Here is a 22,103-nt window from a genome sequence, read left to right as displayed (position 1 = left end):
ATGTATATATATATGTATGTGTGTGTGTATATGTTTGTGTGTCTGTGTTTGTCCCCCCACCCCCAACATTGCTTGACAACCGATGGTGGTGTGTTTAGGTCCCTGTGGCTTACCGGTTTGGCAAAAGTGAATAAGTACTAGGCTTACAAAGAATAAGTCCTGGGGTCGAATTGAATCAACTAAAGGTTGTGCTCCAGCATGGCCACAGTCAAATGACTGAAGCAAGTAAAAGAGTAAATCCCATTGGACAAGGGATAACACAGTCAGTAGAATATTGGATAAAATATCTTATGATATTAGGTTTTTCTCTTTCATCCATCCAAGTTTAGTGAAATAAATACTACTTATCGTATACACTTGGCTATAAAAATCCCTCGCCTATAAGACGCACTTCCAACTTACAAGGTTCAAATTGGGAATTTTACCATTGACCCAACAATAACTCGCAATGACTTTTTTTGATGTTGGAGAGCAAAGTTCGATTAAGAATTGCACCGACATGGTTAGTTGTTCAGTAAGCTGAAGATGACTTACAACAACTGTTATCCTATTAAATGCATGCATTTTAGAAACTGTGGAGGCATGTGGCTTAGTGGTTAGGGTGTCAGCACCATGATTGTAAGATTGTGCTTTCGATTCCTGGACCAGGTGACAAGTTGTGTTCTTGAGCAAAACACTTCATTTCACGTTGCTCCAATCCACTCAGCTGGCAAAAATGAGTAACGCTGCGATGGACTGGCATCCTGTCCTGCTGGGGAACACATACGCCATAGAAACTGGGAAACTGGGCCCATGAGCCTGGCTAGGCTTTGAAAGGGTGCATTTATTTTATTATTATCGAAACTGTTGTTTATAATGTAAAATTTTATCTTTTTAGGTTATTCCAAGTGCTGGAACTTCAGATATGGCTTGTATCGAGAAAATATCTTGAGATTCTTTTAAATAGGATGCGCTTATAAGTTGCACCCCCAACTTCAGGTGAAAATTTCAAGAAAAAAAGTGTGACTTATAACTGAGTTTATATGGTAAGTGCAAGACCAATAAAATTGCCAATGGCCTTGAAAGCAATGCCCTAGCCTGGCTACAGTCCAATGAGAAAACCAGTGAAAAATATGGCATATACGATGATTAAATAACTCACAGAGAAACAACAATATAGAAAAAATGTAGTGTCTCTAGGATCTCTAAAACCATCATTGTTATTTCACCAGTGACTAATTTATAAGTGCAAAAACTTCCTGGGTCCTGCCTTTCTTTCTCTGATGAAACCACAAAAGAAAAGATTAGAAGACTGTTTCTGAATCGACACGAGAATCATCTAAATTTCATTAATTATTAATTTATGTGTTATATTTTGCAGCAGTCTTCTGTGAGTGAAAATGGAATGGCCAAAAGTTATATTTTAAGTCTGCAGGTGTTAACTGCAGGTGTTATTAATGAATATTGGGAAACTCTATACTCACGCACAGACTATGGGGAAAGAACCTGCACCTTTTCTTTCCTCTTCACCCATATCATCAAGAATACTTGCACAACTGGAATTGGCATTGCTCACCGTCTCATCATTGCAGGTACAAGATACCAGAGGAATATAACAAACTGAAATGCACAAAAGAAAAAACAAAAAATAAAAACCATTATTCAAAGATGTCCATTTAATCCAATTCTGGTAATCATAACATAAATTTTCTTGTCAAAAGTCCTGTCAGAAATTCTCTAAGTTGCACCAGTTTTTAACATAATATTTCTATGAAGAGATTTCCTCTCACACAAAAATCTCAGCATTATCCCATCCACTGGTGTATATACATTTAGTATAATGCACAAATAGCAGTTTTAATTTGATGTTGTTTCAAGTGCGTTCACTTAATTTTTTTACAGCTCATCAAGCTTGCTGAAATATCAGTGATTGTATTATTCACTATTTCTTATGGCACGTTAAACACATCATTTGAGCGTGATCGTTACTGCGTCGCCTTACTAGCACTTGTGCTGGTGACACATGACACATTTGAGCGAGGTCGTCGCCAGTGCTGCTGGACTGGCTCCTGTGCAGGTGGCACATAAAAAGCACCGTTCGGGTGTGGCCGTTGCCAGTACCACCAAACTGGCCCTTGTGCTGGTGGCACGTAAAAGCACCCACTACACTCTCGGAGTGGTTGGCATTAGGAAGAGCATCCAGCTGTAGAAACTCTGCCAGATCAGATTGGAGTCTGGTTCGCCAGACCGCAGTCAAATCGTCTAAATGATTCAAATATTGTGTTTAACAAAAGTGAAAAAATAATTGTATTTTTTTTGTTGTCAACTCACTGTGTCTAACAGAAAGAAAAGAATTTCTTCACTTTCAGGATGAAGATTATTTTCGGAACATTTTCCCATTATGCACCATTTTGAGTATTTATACCCCAAAAACCTTTAGTATCTCAAAAACCACTTGTGCAATTTACGTGAAACTTGTTTCATTCTGCTCGTATTAACATTTCAGGGTAAACTTAAATCATAGTATTTTCCCATTATGCGCCAGTTTGGCTGAGTAACATTGCAAGCAAGCAAGATTCAATCTGACTTAATAGTATACTAGACTACCTGTGACCTGTTTGGGTCACCAAGAATTCAAGGTACCAGGAGTTTCCCAGCAACGGAGTTTTGTTTTGTGAGTTTTTTTCTTTTCCAAGTTATTTCGCAGGCTTTCAATGAATGTGACATTAAAATCATGTTTAAATGGCTCCTTTCCCCAGAAAAAGAAAGATTTGGCTGCTATTTCTTGCATGCCCAGCTACCACATAACAGATATTTCAGGTACTTTATCTCAAATAGCTGTTACGTGGTAGCAGGGCATGCTGGAAATAGCAGCCAATCCTTTGGCGGTGAGATACATTGAATGCACTCAAAAGAAACTTATGGAAAAAACCCATTTTACACCAGGATTATTAACAGGTCTTTTACGAAATATTTACCGTATTTTTAAAGTAATTTTCACTTTAAAATATTTTGCCCATCACAATATGTGTAATAGAAAGGTTAGAGTTTCTTCCCTTTCAGGATTAAGTTATTTTCGGAGCATTTTCCCATTATGCGCTGGTTTGGCTGTGTAACATTGCTAGCAAGCAAGCAAAATTGAAGTTCATTTTTAATGTAATACATACATACATACATATATACATATATATATATATAATAATAATAATAATAATGAAGCACGACCTTCAAACATTAGGTCTCACCGAGGCAATGACTAGTGATCGAGACCTTGGAAGTATGCTGTGCATGAGAAGAACCGGCAGGACAAGTGAGACCATAACCCGTGGCCTCTACCTGGGATGTAGCCAGCCCACTTATGCTTACCTTTCCTTCTTGGGACACAAAACTCTGCTTGCGAAGACCTATCGAGGCAAGTGAAATCGAAATCGCTCAAAAATCAATGGAAATTGTAGTTGTGATACCAGTGCCGGTGGCACATAAAAGAATCATCCAAACATGGCTGTCACCAGCGCTGCCCCAACTGGCCTCCGTACCGGTGGCACGTAAAAAGCACTAACTGTTCGTGGCCATTGCCAGCCTCGCCTGCACCTGTGCCGGTGGCATGTAAAAAGCACCCACAACACTCACGGAGTGGTTGGCGTAAGGAAGGGCATCCAGCTGTAGAAACAATGCCAGATCAGACTGGGCCTGGTGCAGCCTCCTGGCTTCCCAGACCCCAGTCGAACCGTCCAACCCATGCTAGCATGGAAAGTAGACGTTAAACGATGATGATGATGGAATATTATTCCAAACTTACAGGGAAAAATTCAATTTAGAAATACTAAATCAAATTTCACAAAATTTTCTAGATGGTGTAATTTAATTTTTCATTATTGAATTGATAAAAGATGGTTTTTTTCTAATATATATATATTACATTAAAAATGAACTTTTATATATATATTCACCTTGCAGCTATATCCTGAGTACAGATAAGTTAAAAACTTATTTTCACTTCTCGACCAATCAGACTACATTCGCATTCGCATCTAAACACTCAAAACATGTTTTTATCTATCTATTTTTATCTGTCTATTTTCTCTACTTACTAATTACTAATTCGCTTAAACAGTTGTCATCGTATTCCCTAACTCCTCTCATCATTTCTCCATTTCTCCACCGTCCCCCCTCAATATCCCTTTATTAATTTTGCCCGTCCAAGTCCTCGCTCTCTCGTCTATCAACCGTCGTGTATTCGCGGTGCACCCGCCCTTGCCCACCCCCAACACCAATACCGGATATCTCTATATTTTTGCTCCATCTATACCGGATGTCGCTTCTCCCACCACCATTATAGGTGTCTACTCTTCGAACCCCCCTCTTCAATACGCTATTTCACCATGCATTACCCCTCTCGTGATATCCTACGTTCTACTTGTCTAGAACCTGTCATCGTTTCTCCGAACACCCCTCCCCACTGGTGCTCCATATATTCCTGCACCCCCCCCCATATAAAAAGCACCATCCGAACGTGGACGATATCGTTTCTCCGAACACCCCTCCCCACTGGTGCTCCCCTATATTCCTGCACCGAACGTGGCCGATATCGTTTCCCCGAACACCCCTCCCCACTGGTGCTCCCCTATATTCCTGCACCCCCCCACATAAAAAGCACCATCCGAACGTGGCCAATGCCAGCACCGCCCCGACTGGCTTCTGTGCAGGTGGCACATAAAAAGCACCAACTGACCGTGGCCGATGCCAGACCCCTCTGGCACCTGTGCAGGTGGCACGTAAAAAGCACCCACTACACTCGCGGAGTGGTTGGCGTTAGGAAGGGCATCCAGCTGTAGAAACACTGCCAGACCAGACTGGAGCCTGGGGCAGCCCCTGGCCCCCCAGACCCCGGTCGAAACCGTCCAACCCGTGCTAGCGCGGAAAACGGACGTTAAACGATGATGAAGATGATGATATATATATATAAAATACATATACTGAAGCATAAATTTTGTCTTGGCAAGTGACAAGCATATGCATGTCATTAACAAACTTTAAGTAGAATAAAATGTATCTGTCATTCTCCTAAGTCACTGCTGTAATAATGTTTATCTTGGAGTAATACAGGTCGTCATCGACTTACGACCCCAATTGGTCCTGAAAGACTGGTCATAAGTCAATTTGATTGTATGTCAGCCTATAGGTTTACATAGCCTTGTTTTATATTTCTACATTCTTAAGGTACATTCACAGGTAAAAGTTACACACAGCATTCTGTATTATACTATTATACTGGTGTTAGTCAAATATTTCGGAGTCTAAAGCAGTTGTCTTATAAACAAATACGAGGTTACCTCGATGTCTCTGTGACAAGATAGTCATCCAACACAGGGGATAACCACAGTGGCAATTGATAACCAAACCTAGGGGAAGCGTTTGTTAGCTGACATCATCTGTAGATGGGTTGATTTCAACTGGACTATTTATTATTGCTGCCAGGAGCTGGCGTGCCAATTGTCGTAAAGTCCATCAGCCATAAGTTGACAACAACCTGTATATATTTGTTTTTTACACAACATGTCTCTGAAGAGATTTTCTCTCAGACAAAAACCACAGCATCATACCTTCCAACAGTATATATACATTTAGTATGATACCATATATGGTAATTTTAATTTAAGGTTGTTTCAGTTGCATTCATTAAGAAAAGAATGAGTAGACTGTGATATCCAGATAAACCACTTAAGTTGCTAATTAACAATTGAACCCGTTGTTGTGAGCAAAAAAAAAAAACAAAGAAAAATGAAAATTACAAGATATCTTATTATTGGATTTAAAAAAAATCTTTATTGCTTATTTATGATTTCCATATTTTTGTATATCTTCAGTAAATTTGTAATTGGAAGCTGCTAAATTTAAAGGATTAAAGATGAAGAAAGTACAAATTGATGCTAGAACTCTACAGAGAATATTACCATTTAGGAGCTTTCAATTTAACATTGATTTATCTTTAGAAGGCATTAATTACAAGCTTCTATCTTGCCGATTGGTTATATGCTATTTTAGTACATAGTTTTTTTTTGTTTTTGTTTTTTTTTATGTATTTACTCAGGAAATGGTTTGAAAAATCCTTTATCTTCAGAAGGAAAACAACACAAGTCTAAAATACCTTCAAAGGATGTTTAGCTGAAATTTATGTGATATTTATGTAAATTCTAATAAAATTTGAGCCAAATGTTAAAAATAGCTCATTTTTATTTTCAGTTCAAAGTGAAACAGAGGAATCTAAGGAACTAGTAATAATTGGTATTGGTAAATTATAATCATCATCATCATTGTTTAACGTCCACTTTTCCATGCCTGTATGGGTCAGACGGAATTTGTTGAGGCAGAGATTCTACAGTCAGATACCTTTCCTGCGGTCAACTTTCACCTGTTTCCAAGTAAAGTAATATTCCCCCATGACCAAACATGTCTCAGAAGCTGAGGAATTATGTACATTACTTACACTATTTACATTATTTACATTCGACAGATATTTGTCCACTATGCCATATGCCCACGGGCATATGGCATTGTGGTTAAGAGCGCAGGCTACTAACCCCAAGATTCCGAGTTCAATTCCAAGCAGTGACCTGAACATTAACAATAATAATAATAATCTTCGGATTTTAATGTCTGTGTGTGTATGCGTGTGTGTGTATATATATATATATATATATATATATATATATATATATATATACACACACACACAGACATTAACAATAATAATAATAATAACATCGAAAAATACTTTAGGAATGAGAACCCAGGTTCGAAATTTCCCCAAGATACCTGATGGAGGCTGGAAACATTGTGTAAACAACAAACAAGATGAGGACAAATATCCGTCAATTGTAAATAATGTAAATAATGTAAATGTCTCATAAGATTGAGAATGAAGGGCACTGCTTGCATAATGATGACACCTGCTTACAACCATCCTGTGATGTGTGGGCAAAGAGACAGTAACACACAATGGGTTTCCTATCCATTTCCATAAATGGAATCCACCCACAAAGCATTGGTTGGCCAAGGGCTAAACAACAGAAGACACTTACTAAAGGTGCCATACAGTGGGACTGAACCTAAAATCCTGTGGTTGTGAAACAAATTTCTTACCAAAAAGCCATGCTGGCAAGTACTAAGTGAAATGAATTGGTTTGCTATGAAGGAGAAAAGAGGTCCAACATTTCAAGCATAATTTTTTGTTGGAGGTTTCCTATCCAACACCTGTCTTTCCTTTGCGAAGACACGTTAGTTCGTTACAGGTAACATTTTCAAGATGACCTTAGAGCACCTACTAAGAATAGACAGGTAGTTTGAAATGGTAATGTAGAACAATATATCCATTTCTGAAACCCTAGCGGTTGAGGGAACCTGTGAAAGAGGTAGGCCCAGAAAAACCTGGGATGAGGTGGTGAGGCACAACCTTCGAACGTTAGGTCTCACCAAGGCAATGACTAGTGACCGAGACCTTTGGAAATATGCTGTGCATGAGAAGACCGGCAGGACAAGTGAGACCATAACCTGGGGCCTTTACCTGGGATGTAGCCATTGGACACAAAACTCTGCTTGTGAAGACCTATTGAGGCAAATGAAATCGAAATCAATCAAAAAATCAATGGAAATTGTAGTTGTGATGCTTTCAATAGATTTGAACAGCTGCTAGATTAAGGTGAATACTCAAATACTTAATCCATTCAGAAATTTCCCAAGGGTGGCTAGGTGGCAGAAACGTTAGCATGCCGGGCAAAATGCTTAGTGATATTTTGTCTGCCGTTATGTTCTGAGTTCAAATTCCACCGAGGTCAACTTTGCCTTGCATCCTTTCGGGGTCAATAAATTAAGTACCAGTTATGCACTGGGGTCAATGTAATCAACTTAATCCCTTTGTCTGTCCTTGTTTGTCCCCTCTATGTTTAGCCCCTTGTGGGCAATAAAGAAATAAGAAATTTTCCTTTTTCCATGTAACACACACACACTTTCATCTAAACTTACTCCTTGCACTTGTTTCTCCTCTCTTGAAACTCATGTGTCACAACACTCCATTCATACCACACAATTTACTCAAATCTTAATCACCATACTCTTTAAATCCAAAACTAATCTCTGTTAAAATTCAAGTGAAACCTTTATAATCACCCGTCTGCATCCCTATCATAGTTATCTCTTCCTCCGCTCTAAAAACTAGGCACACCACCTTTCCCTCTCAAACTAATAATAATAGTGAGCTTTTACAGAGTTCCTCACCTAGTTAGAAATAGCACCCAAATATCACTCAAATTATACCATGTTGTCTTGAAGAAGTTGAAACAAACACATGATATAATGCAATCTAAGAGACTCCCAAAAGCAACATAATCATGACTGTGTAGCGATATTGATATCCTCACTGTTTGAGAGACACATTAGGAATGATCTCGTTTGAGATAACAACCATCTTTGGCTAGTTTAACCCTGTTGTGTCCACTGATTTGATTGGTTGGCTTACACACTGGTGCAAAATAAGTAGGGAGACAGACAGGGCAGTTTCATAATTACAGAAATACATTCATTAATAAGTTGAAGAATGTGAAGAAAGAGAAAATAATTTCTACATTATTTTATTATATACATATAGCATTTTTAATATTTATATACATTTTGAAGAAAAGTAATTTTTGTCGTAGAGAATTACAACTTGATATTTTAGCTGACTAATTCCTCATTCTAGCTATTTTAAATCTCAACAACTGTAACAGCTTTGATCATAAATCTTCTGGAATCGTGACTGACCTGGGGCTAAACAGCAATGGTGTCCACCAGTGTGTGTGTGGACAGTGAGTTTGTCACATCTAGTTTCATTCTATACATTGTGAATGGGTACCAATGTTTAAGCTGGTATGTGTGTGTGTCGAGAGGGTTTGCTTATAGCTGAAGTGACTAAACGAACATGTTATCGGGCTGCCAACTCAAATGGCTTCAGGGTAAATCTTTTACGGCAGACATTTTGCTATGCATGTCTTTATTTACTGCTTTGGTGTAGCAGGATGGTGGGAAACACTGTGTCCTGGCCTTTACAGGTCTTCAGAGATGGCAGAAATGTTCAGTTAAAGTTTCTTTCTTTCCACATTTACTTTTCCAAGTTTGTAGGAGTCGGATGGAGTGTACTGAGGTGGATTTTCTACGGCTGGATGCCCTTCCAGTTGCCAACCCCCACTTGTTTCCAAGTATAGTAATATTCCCCTCATGGCCAGACATGTTTTCACAGAAGACTGGAAATGAACAACACTGCTTGTATAACAATGACACTCACATCATTATCATCATTGTTCGACTGTGGTCGAGACAAGGGAATTTACTATGTTACGCCAGACTTCACGGTCCATCATAGCATTACGGAGGTTCTGTTGCTAGATGCCTGTATCCCTGGAGATTACATCAGGGTAGTGTGTGCACTCTGGTATCGCAAGCAGATGGCTTCCAGAGGAGAAGAGTAGAAATTACCTCGTTTTCAGCTCTACAACAATGTCCAGCAAACTGGACTCTTCTACCTTTCACAAGAGATGACACAGGTGGTAGTTTCCCAATGTCAAGACAAGAAGACACAAACACGCCCTCCCCCCCCCCCCCAACATATATATGACAAGCTTCTTTCAGTTTCCATCTGCCAAATCCACTCATAAGGCTTTGGTCAGCCCATCGCTATAGTAGAAAAAGAAAACACTTGTTCAAGGTGCTACACAGTGGGGCTGAATCGCAAACTTCTTAACCACACTGACACACCTGTGCGCATATATATATATGGGAGCACTCCATCGGTTATGATGATGAAGGTTCCAACTGATCTGATCAATGGAACAGCTTGCTCATGAAATTAACGTGCAAGTGGCTGAGCACTCCACAGACACACGTGTACCCTTAATGTAGTTCTCAGGGAGATTCAGCATGGCACAGAATGAGTCAAGGATGGCCCTTTGAGATACAGGAACCACCCATTTTTTTGCCAGCTGAGGGGACTGGATCAACGTGAAATAAAGTGTCTTGCTCAAGGACACAACGCGTCACCGGGAATTGAACTCCTGACCTTATGATCGTGAGCCGAATGCCCTAACCACTAAGCCATGCGCCTTCACACACACACACACACACACATGCATACACACACATACACACATGCATGTATGCGTGCACATGCACAAACACACACACGCATGCACACACACAGACATGCATGCACATGCACACACAGACACATGCATGCACACACATACACACACACGTGCATGTATGTATGCACAAACACGCATGCATGCACACACATACACACATGTGTGCACGTGCACACACATGGATGAGATGTTTGTCAGTATTGTTTTTATCTTTACTAGAAAATTCTACAAGAGCTGAAAGAAAAGAATCTACGTGGTTTGTGAACTTGTTAAAAATAACACCGAAATTTCTTTCAAATCATACATTTTAGATGTGGTCCAACATACATCTAAAAATGGGTTGGTCTTGTTGAAGACATTTGACCATAATTCTGCAGAATCAAGAATGACAAGAAGCCAAACAACATCCACAATTCTCACAACCACCACAACTACCACAACCATCGCACAAAACCACCACAATTCTATGAACACACACAGACAAAACGGTTCACTGTTTGCCCAACAAAAATCAGTCGCACAGTTTTGGAATATGAAACATAATGTTAAAATGTAAAAAAACAACAATAATAACAACACAGATCACAGATCCTATTTCAATAGAACGGATCAGTGTTACTGTTCTGTGACTCAGATTCTATTTCAGGGACACGTAACAGATCATTGATCATAGCAAACTGGGACAGATGCAAAATATCGAGTGCTTCCAAATTTTTTTTTTTTCTGTAGTTTAAATAATTTTATATCTAAATTCAAAATCAAATTCGATGACTGGCGTCCATACAAGCGAGGTGCAAAGAGCACCATACGAGCGTGACCATTGACAGAGTGGCTAACCGGCTTCCATGCCAGTGGCACTTAAAAGGCACCATTTGAGTGTGATCGTTACCAGCATCGCATTACTGGCACTCGAGCCCCGTGCTAGTAGGGTATTAAGAGCACCATCGAGCATGATCATTGCCAGAGCGGCTATCTGGCCTCCATGCCGGTGGCACGTAAAAGACACCATTTGAACGTGATCATTACCAGCATTGCCTTACTGGCACCTGTGCCGGTGGCATGTGTAAAAGATTCCAGCGAGGTCATTGCCAGTGCCGCCTGACTGGCCTTGTGCCGGTGACATGTAAAAGCATCCACTACACTCTCGGAGTAGTTGGCGTTAGGAAGGGCATCCAGCTGTAGAAACTCTGCCAGATCAAGATTGAAGCCTGGTGCAGCCATCTGGTTCGCCAGCCCTCAGTCAAACCGTTCAACCCATGCTAGCATGGAAAGCGGACATTAAACGATGATGATGATGAACTTTACTTTTTGAATAATTTAATAAATTTCTCACTCTGACACAAGAACCTCCCACCCACCATATTTATTGCTGGTCAGGGTAAATATATATGCAATATTGGCCAAGAATGGTCTATATAGATTATAGACGAAACCACTCTTCCCTAAGTTAAATGAAAATCAATAACCTGTAAAGACGCTATTTTGGAAGTTTCCTCATGCGCAGAGTTGGATTACTTCTGGTAGGTCGCCGGAAGTTCCCTCATGCACATGTGCAGAGAACTACCAACTGAAAGATTTCCCACTAGATTGGTCTTTTCGAAGCTGCAGCCGAATCGAATGGACACGACTCAAGGTTCTCTCAAGAAAAACCCAAAATGTAGAGAAGCCCCCTTCTACGCGGGAACGGAGACAGCATTTTGGCTCACACAAGTTAACTATTGTGAATAGTTTCATGGCCTTGGCTACCGGTTTGCCCTGAAGAAAATATATGTGTATATATTTTATTTGCGAATCGAGACAAAATAAAAATATTGTTTATTGCTGTTGAAGATAGTCGAAGTTTTGATTTCCCTTTCGACATATTGAATGTAACAGGATAAGACTGGCACCCCTCGAGTGTTCCAGAGACCTTCATCCCTGTTACAAACCATTTAGATTTATAAGTTCACAAACTGTTGCTGATGTTCAGCTTAGAACAATTAAATGAGAATAATTTTGAACTTTTATTTTGATCTCTTTAACTGTAAAGCTCAGTTAGTGTTACTAATTATACACCAACTTTCGTCAAGGGTTGGTGAAAGCAATGTGGTGGACAACGAAAAACCTGGCTGATGACAGTCAAGGCTGATCTGGAACCCAACCTAGGCCCCCATATCTACGGCATTCGCTGCTGGAATAAGGAGTGGTTGGAGATCACGCGGTCGTTAGCCTCAAATCGCCAGGTCTGGTCGGCGTTTGTAAGAGATGCAGCATTGAGGATGAATGAAGCCAGCTCAACCCACCCCGGGTGAATGCTGTCTCAAGACAAGACAAGAAGAAGACTAGTTATACACATGATGGCTTCCATACAGTTTCTATCAACCAAATTCCACTCTTAAGGTGTTAGTTAACATGAGAGGCTCTGCTAGGGGGACACTTGAAGGTGACACATAGTAAGATCAAACCTGGAGCCATACAGTTGTGAAGTGAGCTTCTTAATGATGCAACCATGTTTGCACCCATCTTGAAATTTGGAGCTAAAGATCAGCACTGATGAGTGATTTGAGAAACTGATGAGTGATTTGAGAAACTGATGAGTGATTTGAGAAACTGAATGCACACACATGATAATATCAGTTGAGGGCCAAATCAGTTTGGTAGTGGACACCTGCTAGTTTGTATCTTGTAATTAATGTTGGGTCGTTCATCATAGAGTCTCCTAGCTCTTTCAACTGCCCAGTTCACCTGGTTATAAATAGGTCCATCAAAGAGGACCAGTTTATCAACAACTTGCAACAGTGACATTAAAAATTGACCAGGATTTTTGGTGTCTCCCCTTGAAGTATTAAGTGACATTGCCAAAGTTGCATCTCAGACTAAAGCCAAGAAATTATTTCAGACCCAGTCATTTGTAGAACCTCTACAAACCGCAAAATGTAATACACATCAATGATGTCACCAGCATATGTGCCACCTGAAGTGCCCCATGCCATTGCTGTTTCTATCCTATTTAAAATTCAATATATGTATAAAGTGTCACCCCACAAAAAATACTGTCCATGGTGGGTCACTCTCCATGGGCTCCCACCCCATAACTAGGCAAATGACACACTGGGCGTGGCTTACATACATGGAATGATGTTGCTGCTACATACACTAACGAGTCTGCATCTATAAGGTTATTTGATTGGTAAAGTTTCATTTTTATCCCTGACATACAGAAGAGCCCTGCCATCTTCCACCCTTACTATCTCCCACCTCTGCTGTAGCAGCTTCTGATTCTCTGACCTAACAAGCTGGTTATCTCCACCCAAGCCCACCCAATATACCTTCCTCTTTTCCTCTCATCATCCAGGTTTCCTCATGCCTCATCCCACTCTGCACTAGACATTTTCCCAATCTGTCCTTCTTACACCTGTAACTCTCTGGAATCCCTACCTGTCAATAAACACCAACCTGTACAAATTCAAATTAGTCATCACTTACATTAATATCAGCAATCTGTAATGCCCCACCACCTCACCAAAACTTACTGTCACTCCCCTGATGTCTCTCACTAAAAGACAACAATATACCCCCCCCCCCCCCCCATTCACAACGCTTCAATCCCACTGACTTTCATCTCAATTTGATTTTTTCTCTCTCTTCCTTTTTTTTTATATTGAATGTCTGTGTCTTCATTAAAACTGCTGCATATTTGTCCTTTGCTTTCTGGTGCAATACAAAAGCAAAATTTACTTGTAGAGCTGGGCAGCGAAAAAGCTTATATAATTGGGTGTGGCTGTCTATTTTTAAACTAGCAAGATAAACGACAAAATATAGCTTAATTCTCCAGTTAACTGGAAAATTCCCCACCCCCACTTGTGAGAGTTAGCATTGAATTTTCATTGAATATTTGCCAACAGCCACTGGCAACAGTCACACTGCGTCAACACTGCTAACATCCAAAATTATAAAACGAGGTAGAAATTATTTTTGCTGTTCATTTTAAGTCTTTTTGTTACTTTTTTTTTTTATTAAAATCGATCAACCAATAAGGTAATAAACGATAATGTCCTTCATTTCTGACCTTTTGAAAAAAAAAAATTGTGTTGATAAATAAAATACTGCAATTCAAATCTAGTTTTATACTTCTGAATACAGGTATGCCCGCACGAATGCATAAATGTATACCGATGCGTGTTAATGTATAAAGATCTGTGGATGGGTTGTTGAATAATTGATAGAGCAGCTCGTCGATGAACAAGTGCCAGACTACGTTTATGTGGGGGTTGGTTGTTATTGTGTCTAAAAATGGAGATGTGTGTGTGTGTGAGGTGTGTAAGAAGTATAAATCAACGTGTGGGAATACATGGCAGGGTACTACTAGCGAACAGTGGTCCCGGTGCGCGCATCCGCGCAAGCTAGTCGTAAGTAGTCGATCCTACAACGACTTGCGTGTATGTTTGTATTTCAAGGCTGAATACATATCAAAGAAAATTAAATAATATTTTTCAAACAAAGTAAATAATTTTTTAAACTAAGTAAATAAAGTATTTTTATAAACAAACTAAGGTTAGGGTTAGGGTTAAAAAGTCGTTGTAGGATCGACTATTTACGACTAGCTAGCGCGGATGCGTGAGTGTGCACACCGGGACCACTGTTCGCTAGTAGTACCCACAGCAGCGTTGGAGAGTTATGAAGTCTATCAACAGGAGAAAAGAGACATAGGAAAACGTTCAGCAGAACAGAAATAAACGTGGAAACGAGTATTTGAAGATCTATAGGAAGGCCACAAGTGGATAAGGGTTGTTAAGGAAGAGCACTCATGATGGAGGCAGGGGTCATAGATAGATGGAGACGAAGCGAGCAAAAGAGAAAGCTCGTGAGGGAGGGATGGGCATGTGGAAAAGAGAAGATACGTGTGTGGGCGTATTGGTCATCCCATAAATAATGCAGTTTTTTTATACAATGCTCTTCCACCTATCTGGTAGACTTGCAAGGCTCCTCTTCCAAAATTCACTTGTCAGTCACAAAAAATACTCCCCCAGTACTGTTCTACAGAATTCGTATTTTTTTCCGTTCTAATTATTTTGAAAACTGTGGAACAAATGATAATCAGATGGGGCAATGTCTGGTGAATATGGTGGGTGGGGCATGGTTTCCCATTCAAACTGCTCCAGCCTTTGGAATGTCATCCTTGCTGTATGTGGCCAAGCATTATCCTGATGGAAGAACACCTTTCGTCTTTAACCCTTTAGTGTTCGCATTATTCTGCCAAAATGAATGCTTCTTTATCCACATTGTTTTGAACTAATCATGCATTATCTTGTAGCTATGAGATTTTGATGAGGTAGCTGTTAATTTTTTTAAAACGATATTGTAGGGTTGGTGTGAGAGACCAGATCTGGCCAGTTTGAACATAAAACAGGCAAAAAACAGAATATTTTTGGTCGGTTATGGCCGGTTTAAATGCTAAAGGGTTAAACCAAAGATGGTCGTTTTTCTTCTAGCGCCGACTAGAAGAATTTATCAATTGGTTTGGGTTTAAAAGTTCAAAGTGGATTAAACCTTTCATATCCCACCAAACAGATAACAACACCTTACGTGGGTGAAGGCCTTTTTTAGCCTGAAGCGCCGGTGTTTCTCCTTTCCCTACCCACTGTCTTTGGTGCTTGACATTTTTGAGATGTCAAAAATAATCAAGATTTAGTAAAATACTTTTGTCATATATTAAGCTGTTTTTTTGGGACAGAAATTGACTTGGAATTTTTATGGAATGGTTTAATTAAAACGTTCCATAAAAATTAACTGAAACAAAAAACAGTGTATCTCAACAGAAATCTGGTAAGAAAAGGGTTAAAGAGAAATTAGGGAACACAGCTGAGTACTTTTACAGAATTGGTGAACTAAAACCTGTTTACTAATATAATAATTAGAAAAATAAAAGGGAGAGCCATCTTTTATAGCCTTGTATACAATACTTTGGTATGCAGTGTGTATCTGAAATGGAGCAATAACATAAATAAAACAAGTATGTCATCACCACCACCACCACTACCACCACCATCACCATCATTTAATGTCTGTTTTCCTACTGGTATGGGTTGGACAGTTTAGCTCAAGCTGGTAAGCTGGGGAGCTGCACCAGGTCCCAATTGTCTGTTTTGGCATGGTTTCTGTAGTTGGATGCCCTTGGTAGAAGCACATGGCCTAGTGGTATGAGCGAAACACCTAAGCTCCACGCGGCTCTGGCAGAAGGTAATGGCGAACTTCTGCTGACTCTTTGACCACAACTTTCTCTCACTCTTTCCTCCTGCATCTTGCAGCTCACCTGCGACGGACCGGCATCCCATCAAGGTGGGGAACCTATACGCCAAGGAAACCGGGAAACAGGCCCTTATGAGCTAGGCATGGCTCGAGAAGGAAAACAAAACTGGATGCCCTTCCTGATGCCAACCACTACTGGGTGCTTTTTACGTGGCACCAGCACTGACAGGCTGCTACATATCTTGTAGATATGAGATGTTTTGGTGCTGCTGTGTCAACTGGTGACCTGTCCAGTTGTGAATGTATATGCACCCTAACCACTAAGCCATGTATCTCCACATAAACACATATAGCTGTACATACACACACACACACACACACACACACACACAGTATGTCTTAACAATAAACTATACAAGTTCCAACATTGTTCCCTTTTGCAAAGAAATGTTTGTTTGTTTTTTTATCTGTACCAATTTTCTGTTATTCCCTTTCTAGTTGAAATCAGAATTCTTCAGTTGCCAGCCACGAGTGCATTATATTTCATCATAACTATAATAAATGTGTATATGAGCATGTATGAATGTGTATGCATATATAAATGTGTTTGTATGTATATATGAATCTGTGTGCAAGCATGTATATGTGTGTGTGTGTCAGAAATCCATCAAGTTTAGGGTTACATGCTTCTTTACTTAGAGAATAGACTGTGTATGTATGTTTATCCCCAAGGTTAGAAATAATTAAGCAAATCTATGATTAAAGGCATTCTAACCATGGCCATCCCATCTTCTTTCCTTAGTAATCAGTTACTACACTATTTAATGTGTGCTATTTTATTAAATATCATCATCATCATTGTTCGACCGTGGTCGAGACAATGGAATTTACCATGCTATGCCAGACTTCACGGTCCATCATGGTATTACGGAGGTCCTGTTGCTGGATGCCTGTATCCCTGGAGATTACATCAGGGTAGGAGAGTGTGCGCCCTCTGGTATCACGAGTTAATGGCTTCCAGAGCAGAAGAGAAGAAATTGCTTCGTTTTCAGCTCTACAACAATGTCCAGCAAACTGGACTCTTCTACCTTTCACAAGAGATGACACAGGTGGTCGTTTCCCATATATTTGCATTTTGGTTGGATGACGCTTGGCTGCTTTTGATAACAGTCTGAATGACCACGTAAAGGCTTCCTCGTTGGTGTTTTAAAAACATTTTGGCACAGGGAAGGACATCTAGCTTCAGAATTTTATCTCAATAAATGTCATTCAACTTCGGCTTGCATGAGAAAAAAAGATGGTAGACATAAAAGTGACAAAAATCTGGTTCAATGTATCATTGACATCCACAAATATTGTATTGGTTTCATTTAGGTCAATGATTTGAAAGACTAACATTAAATGTGTTAGTATTTCAGTTACAAGGGACAATAGCTGGGAACTCAGGTTGCAAAACTTTGATATATATTTTCTCAATAGGCTGATATCACAATACTTTGCATAACAAAACAGGTTATACAGCATGGCTGAGCAGTCACCTGTAGGAAAGACAAACCTTCGTGAGTATTTTCAACCTATCTTTTCATAATTTCCCACCATAAATTACAAATATATCCACTGGTGTGGATATGTGTATATATGCATGAGTGTCTGTGTATGTGTGTAACTTAAGATGGCAGTGCATAGCTCCCACCGCAGTGTCTGTGTGTCATTTGGGGTGGTATTCAATGTGTCTGCAGCTTTTCATCTTTCTCACCCTCTCCTCTACTCACTGTAACATATTACCTGTGTAACCAGAGACAATATTAAATCTGCGAGCTGGCAGAATTGTTAGCACGCCGGGCGAAATGCGTGGTCATATTTCGTCTGCCGTTACGTTCTGAGTTCAAATTCCACCGAGGTCAACTTTGCCTTTCATCCTTTCGGGGTCGATGTAATCGACTTAATACCTATGTCTGTCCTTGTTTGTCCCCTCTATGTTTAGCCCCTTGTGGGTAGTAAAGAAATAAATATTAAATCTACCCATATTCAATTACCATCCATCATCCTTATCACTCATGTTACTCATCATGATGCCAATGTATAAATGATTGCAGATACAATCTTGTTTGCAGCCAATAGATTCTACCATCACCGTTTTTGTAACACCAAAAAGAGCAATGATAGACTCTCTCTCTCCTTGGACCATTCATTATTCACATCTCACACCTTCTCTTACCATTGACCACCCTATTACTATTGCTATCACTCCACTATCACCACTCACCTCAATCACTCTGTTTCTATCTTCACTGCCATGTTCCTTTCACCCACTCATCCTCCTTTTTCTCACATCATCACCACTCCCTTTGCTTTTCATTCTCTTGCTATAACTTCAGCATTTATACATTTACCACTTCCACAGAAATAGTTTCCTTTCACTGTGAACACACATAGCTACAGAACCTGTCCAAGAAAACCACTGCAGAAAAGGAACTTTCTGTCTTTGACTTGTTCTTCATTGGATGGTCATGCCACATGAGTGACAAACCAATAAATGAATGATAAATCAAAAACAACAGCTTCTCTCATCCATTCATCCAACTTACCATTCATCTCATTGCATGCATTAATTGTATGTGTGTGTGTACACACAACTTCATATGTGTGTGTATATATATATATATATATATATATTATATATATATATATATATATATATATATATATATACAAAATGAGAAAATGGAGAAATATATCTAAATCAATCATCAACTATCAGATAATACCGAATCATATACTTTATTAAAACACTACACAATAGCAATGAGATTAGACATTAATACAGTACAATAATTACAATCAATATGGTGAGATATAACTAAATAAATATAACAAGATATAAAAATACATTTACATTATAACTGACAGCTAGGGTTGAATTTACAACCCCTATCTCATTTTATATATATATATCATCATCATCATCATCATCATTTAACGTCCGCTTTCCATGCTAGCATGGGTTGGATGGTTCAACTGGGGTCTGGGGAGCCCGAAGGCTGCACCAGGCCAGTCAGATCTGGCAGTGTTTCTACAGCTGGATGCCCTTCCTAACGCCAACCACTCCGAGAGTGTAGTGGGTGATTTTATGTGCCACCGACACAGGTGCCAGACGAGGCTGGCGAACGGCCACGCTCGGATGGTGTTTTTATGTGCCACCGACACAGGTGCCAGACGAGGCTGGCGAACGGCCACGCTCGGATGGTGTTTTTATGTGCCACCGACACAGGTGCCAGACGAGGCTGACGAACGGCCACGATCGGATGGTGTTTCTTACGTGCCCACAGCACGAAGGCCAGTCGATGCGGTACTGGCTACGGCCACGTTCGGATGGTTTTCTTGTGTGCCACCGGCACTGGTACCACAAAGATACAAATTCCATTGATGTTCATCTATTTTGATTTGTTTTGATTTGATTTTCACTTGCCTCAACAGGTCTTCACAAGTGTCACAAGAAGGAAGGAAGGTATGCACAGGTGAACTGACAACGTCCCAGGTAGGGGCCACAGGTTATGGCCTGACTAGTCTTGCTGGGTCTTCGGATGATGTTTTTATGTGCCTCTGACATAGGTGTCAGATGGATGGTGTTTGTTACGTGCCCACAGCACGGAGGCCAGTCGATGCGGTACTGGCTACGGCCACGTTCGGATGGTTTTCTTGTGTGCCACCGGCACTGGTACCACAAAGATACAAATTCCATTGATGTTCATCTATTTTGATTTGATTTGATTTGATTTGATCACTTGTCTCAACAGGTCTTCACAAGTGTCACAAGAAGGAAGGTATGCACAGGTGGACTGACTACGTCCCAGGTAGAGGCCACGGGTTATGGCCTGACTAGTCTTGCCGGGTCTTCGGATGGTGTTTTTATGTGCCACCGACACAGGTGCCAGATGAGGCTGGCGAACGGCCACGATCGGATGGTGTTTGTTATGAGCCCATTCATTGTTATCGCCATATTAATATGGCATTCTTATAGATATAAGAATAATCGCTGCCGCTGGTCAGCTCCATGAGGCCATCGCCATCAAGATAGCTATTGATACACGATCTGTATCCATTATAACCTTCGAACAAGGGAGGTCAGCCGCTTCACACTGCCAGACTTAGTAATTTTAATATTTCTATTATTGAAAACAAGTGGATGTATTCCACTGAAACTAGGTAAATAGAAACCGTCAAACAGAGACGTCAGTGGCGACACCTGCGGGTCTCTCTGCGCTACATTGACAAGGGGCAATACCCCGAAACGTGTTTGTAGCTGTCGGACTTGCAGTGTGAAGCGGCTGACCTCCCTTGTTCGAAGGTTATAATGGATACAGATCGTGTATCAATAGCTATCTTGATGGCGATGGCCTCATGGAGCTGACCAGTGGCAGCGATTATTCTTATATCTATAAGAATGCCATATTAATATGGCGATAACAATGAATTTCCAGTAAACGCTGCCGTAATCTCTTTTAAAGAGACTTAGTAATTTTGATATTTCTATTATATATATATATATATGGATCGTAGGGTGGCCTGCTGTGCTTGAAGAGACCTATTGAAACAAGTACGTCAACATCAAAATAAAAATCAAATGGAAATTGTAGTTGTGATACCCATACCGGTGGCAAGTAAAAAACACCATCCGAATGTGGCTGATGACAGCGCCACCTCGACTGGCGTCCATGCTGGTGGCACATAAAAAGGACCAACTGATCGTGGCTGTTTGCCAGCCTTCTCTGGCCCCTGTGCCGGTGGCACGTAAAAAAACACCCACTACACTCACGAAGTGGTTGGCGTTAGGAAGAGCATCCAGCTGTAGAAACACTGCCAGATCAGACTGGAGCCTGGTGCAGCCTCCTGGCTTCCCAGACCCTGGTTGAACCGTCCAACCCATGCTAGCACGGAAAACGAACATTAAACGATGATGATGATGATGATATATATGGCAATTGTCAACTTGTAGATTAGTGTAACTATCATTGATAAATGATTCCAAGACGTTAAAGACAATGGATGTGAACAATGCCTATGCTAAACTTTCAAGTTAATGACATCTTGCTCAACAACACAAAAGCTAAACAGTCCAGAAACAAAAGCAAGATCTCCAGGGTCGAAATGAAGCAGCTGATATTTCAGAATTTCCTTCTCCTAGTGAGGGGTCTAAATAAAGACATGGTGGCTCTCGCTCCCAGCTACACGATGGTTGTTGACCCCACAGAGTTCAGCCATCCTTTGGCTGGTCTTGTTTTTCATCTGCAGAATGAAAGAGCTAAACACAGAGGGGACAAACAAGGACAGACAAACGGATTAAGTCGATTACATCGACCCCTATGTTTAGCCCCTTGTGGGCAATAAAGAAATATATATATGATATGTAAGACACCCAGTACACTTTGTAATGTAGTTAGCATTAGGAAGGTCATCCAATCATAGAAACCAAAACAGACTACAGCCTAGAATGGCTCACGTGCAGCCTCTATAGAGGCACACGGCTTTACTAATGTGAAGTCTGAGGTTAGTAGATCAAACTAACTAGAGTTTTTAATGCACTCACTGAGGTTAGCCAGCATTAATAACTGGTAAATGCGACTATGGTACCCTTTTGGATTCTATATCCATACCAACGAAAATTTGGAAATTTATCTTTATATATACGGGGGGGGGGTATACACACACACAAACTGACTG

General features: G+C 40.3%; 1 protein-coding gene across 1 annotated transcript in view; it reads right to left on the bottom strand.

The window, feature by feature from the left end:
* Nucleotides 1-22,103, bottom strand: part of LOC115214158 — a 79,412-nt gene that overhangs the window by 3,898 nt on the left and 53,411 nt on the right. Inside the window, exon 2 of the mRNA XM_029783233.2 lies at nucleotides 1,464-1,599. Within this exon, the coding sequence (XP_029639093.1) occupies nucleotides 1,464-1,599 (136 nt within the window). The remainder of the gene's footprint in view (nucleotides 1-1,463; nucleotides 1,600-22,103) is intronic.

The sequence above is a fragment of the Octopus sinensis genome, linkage group LG7 (assembly GCF_006345805.1).
Source record: "Octopus sinensis linkage group LG7, ASM634580v1, whole genome shotgun sequence".
NCBI lineage: Eukaryota > Metazoa > Mollusca > Cephalopoda > Octopoda > Octopodidae > Octopus > Octopus sinensis.
This window is presented reverse-complemented; position numbering and strand designations above follow the sequence as displayed.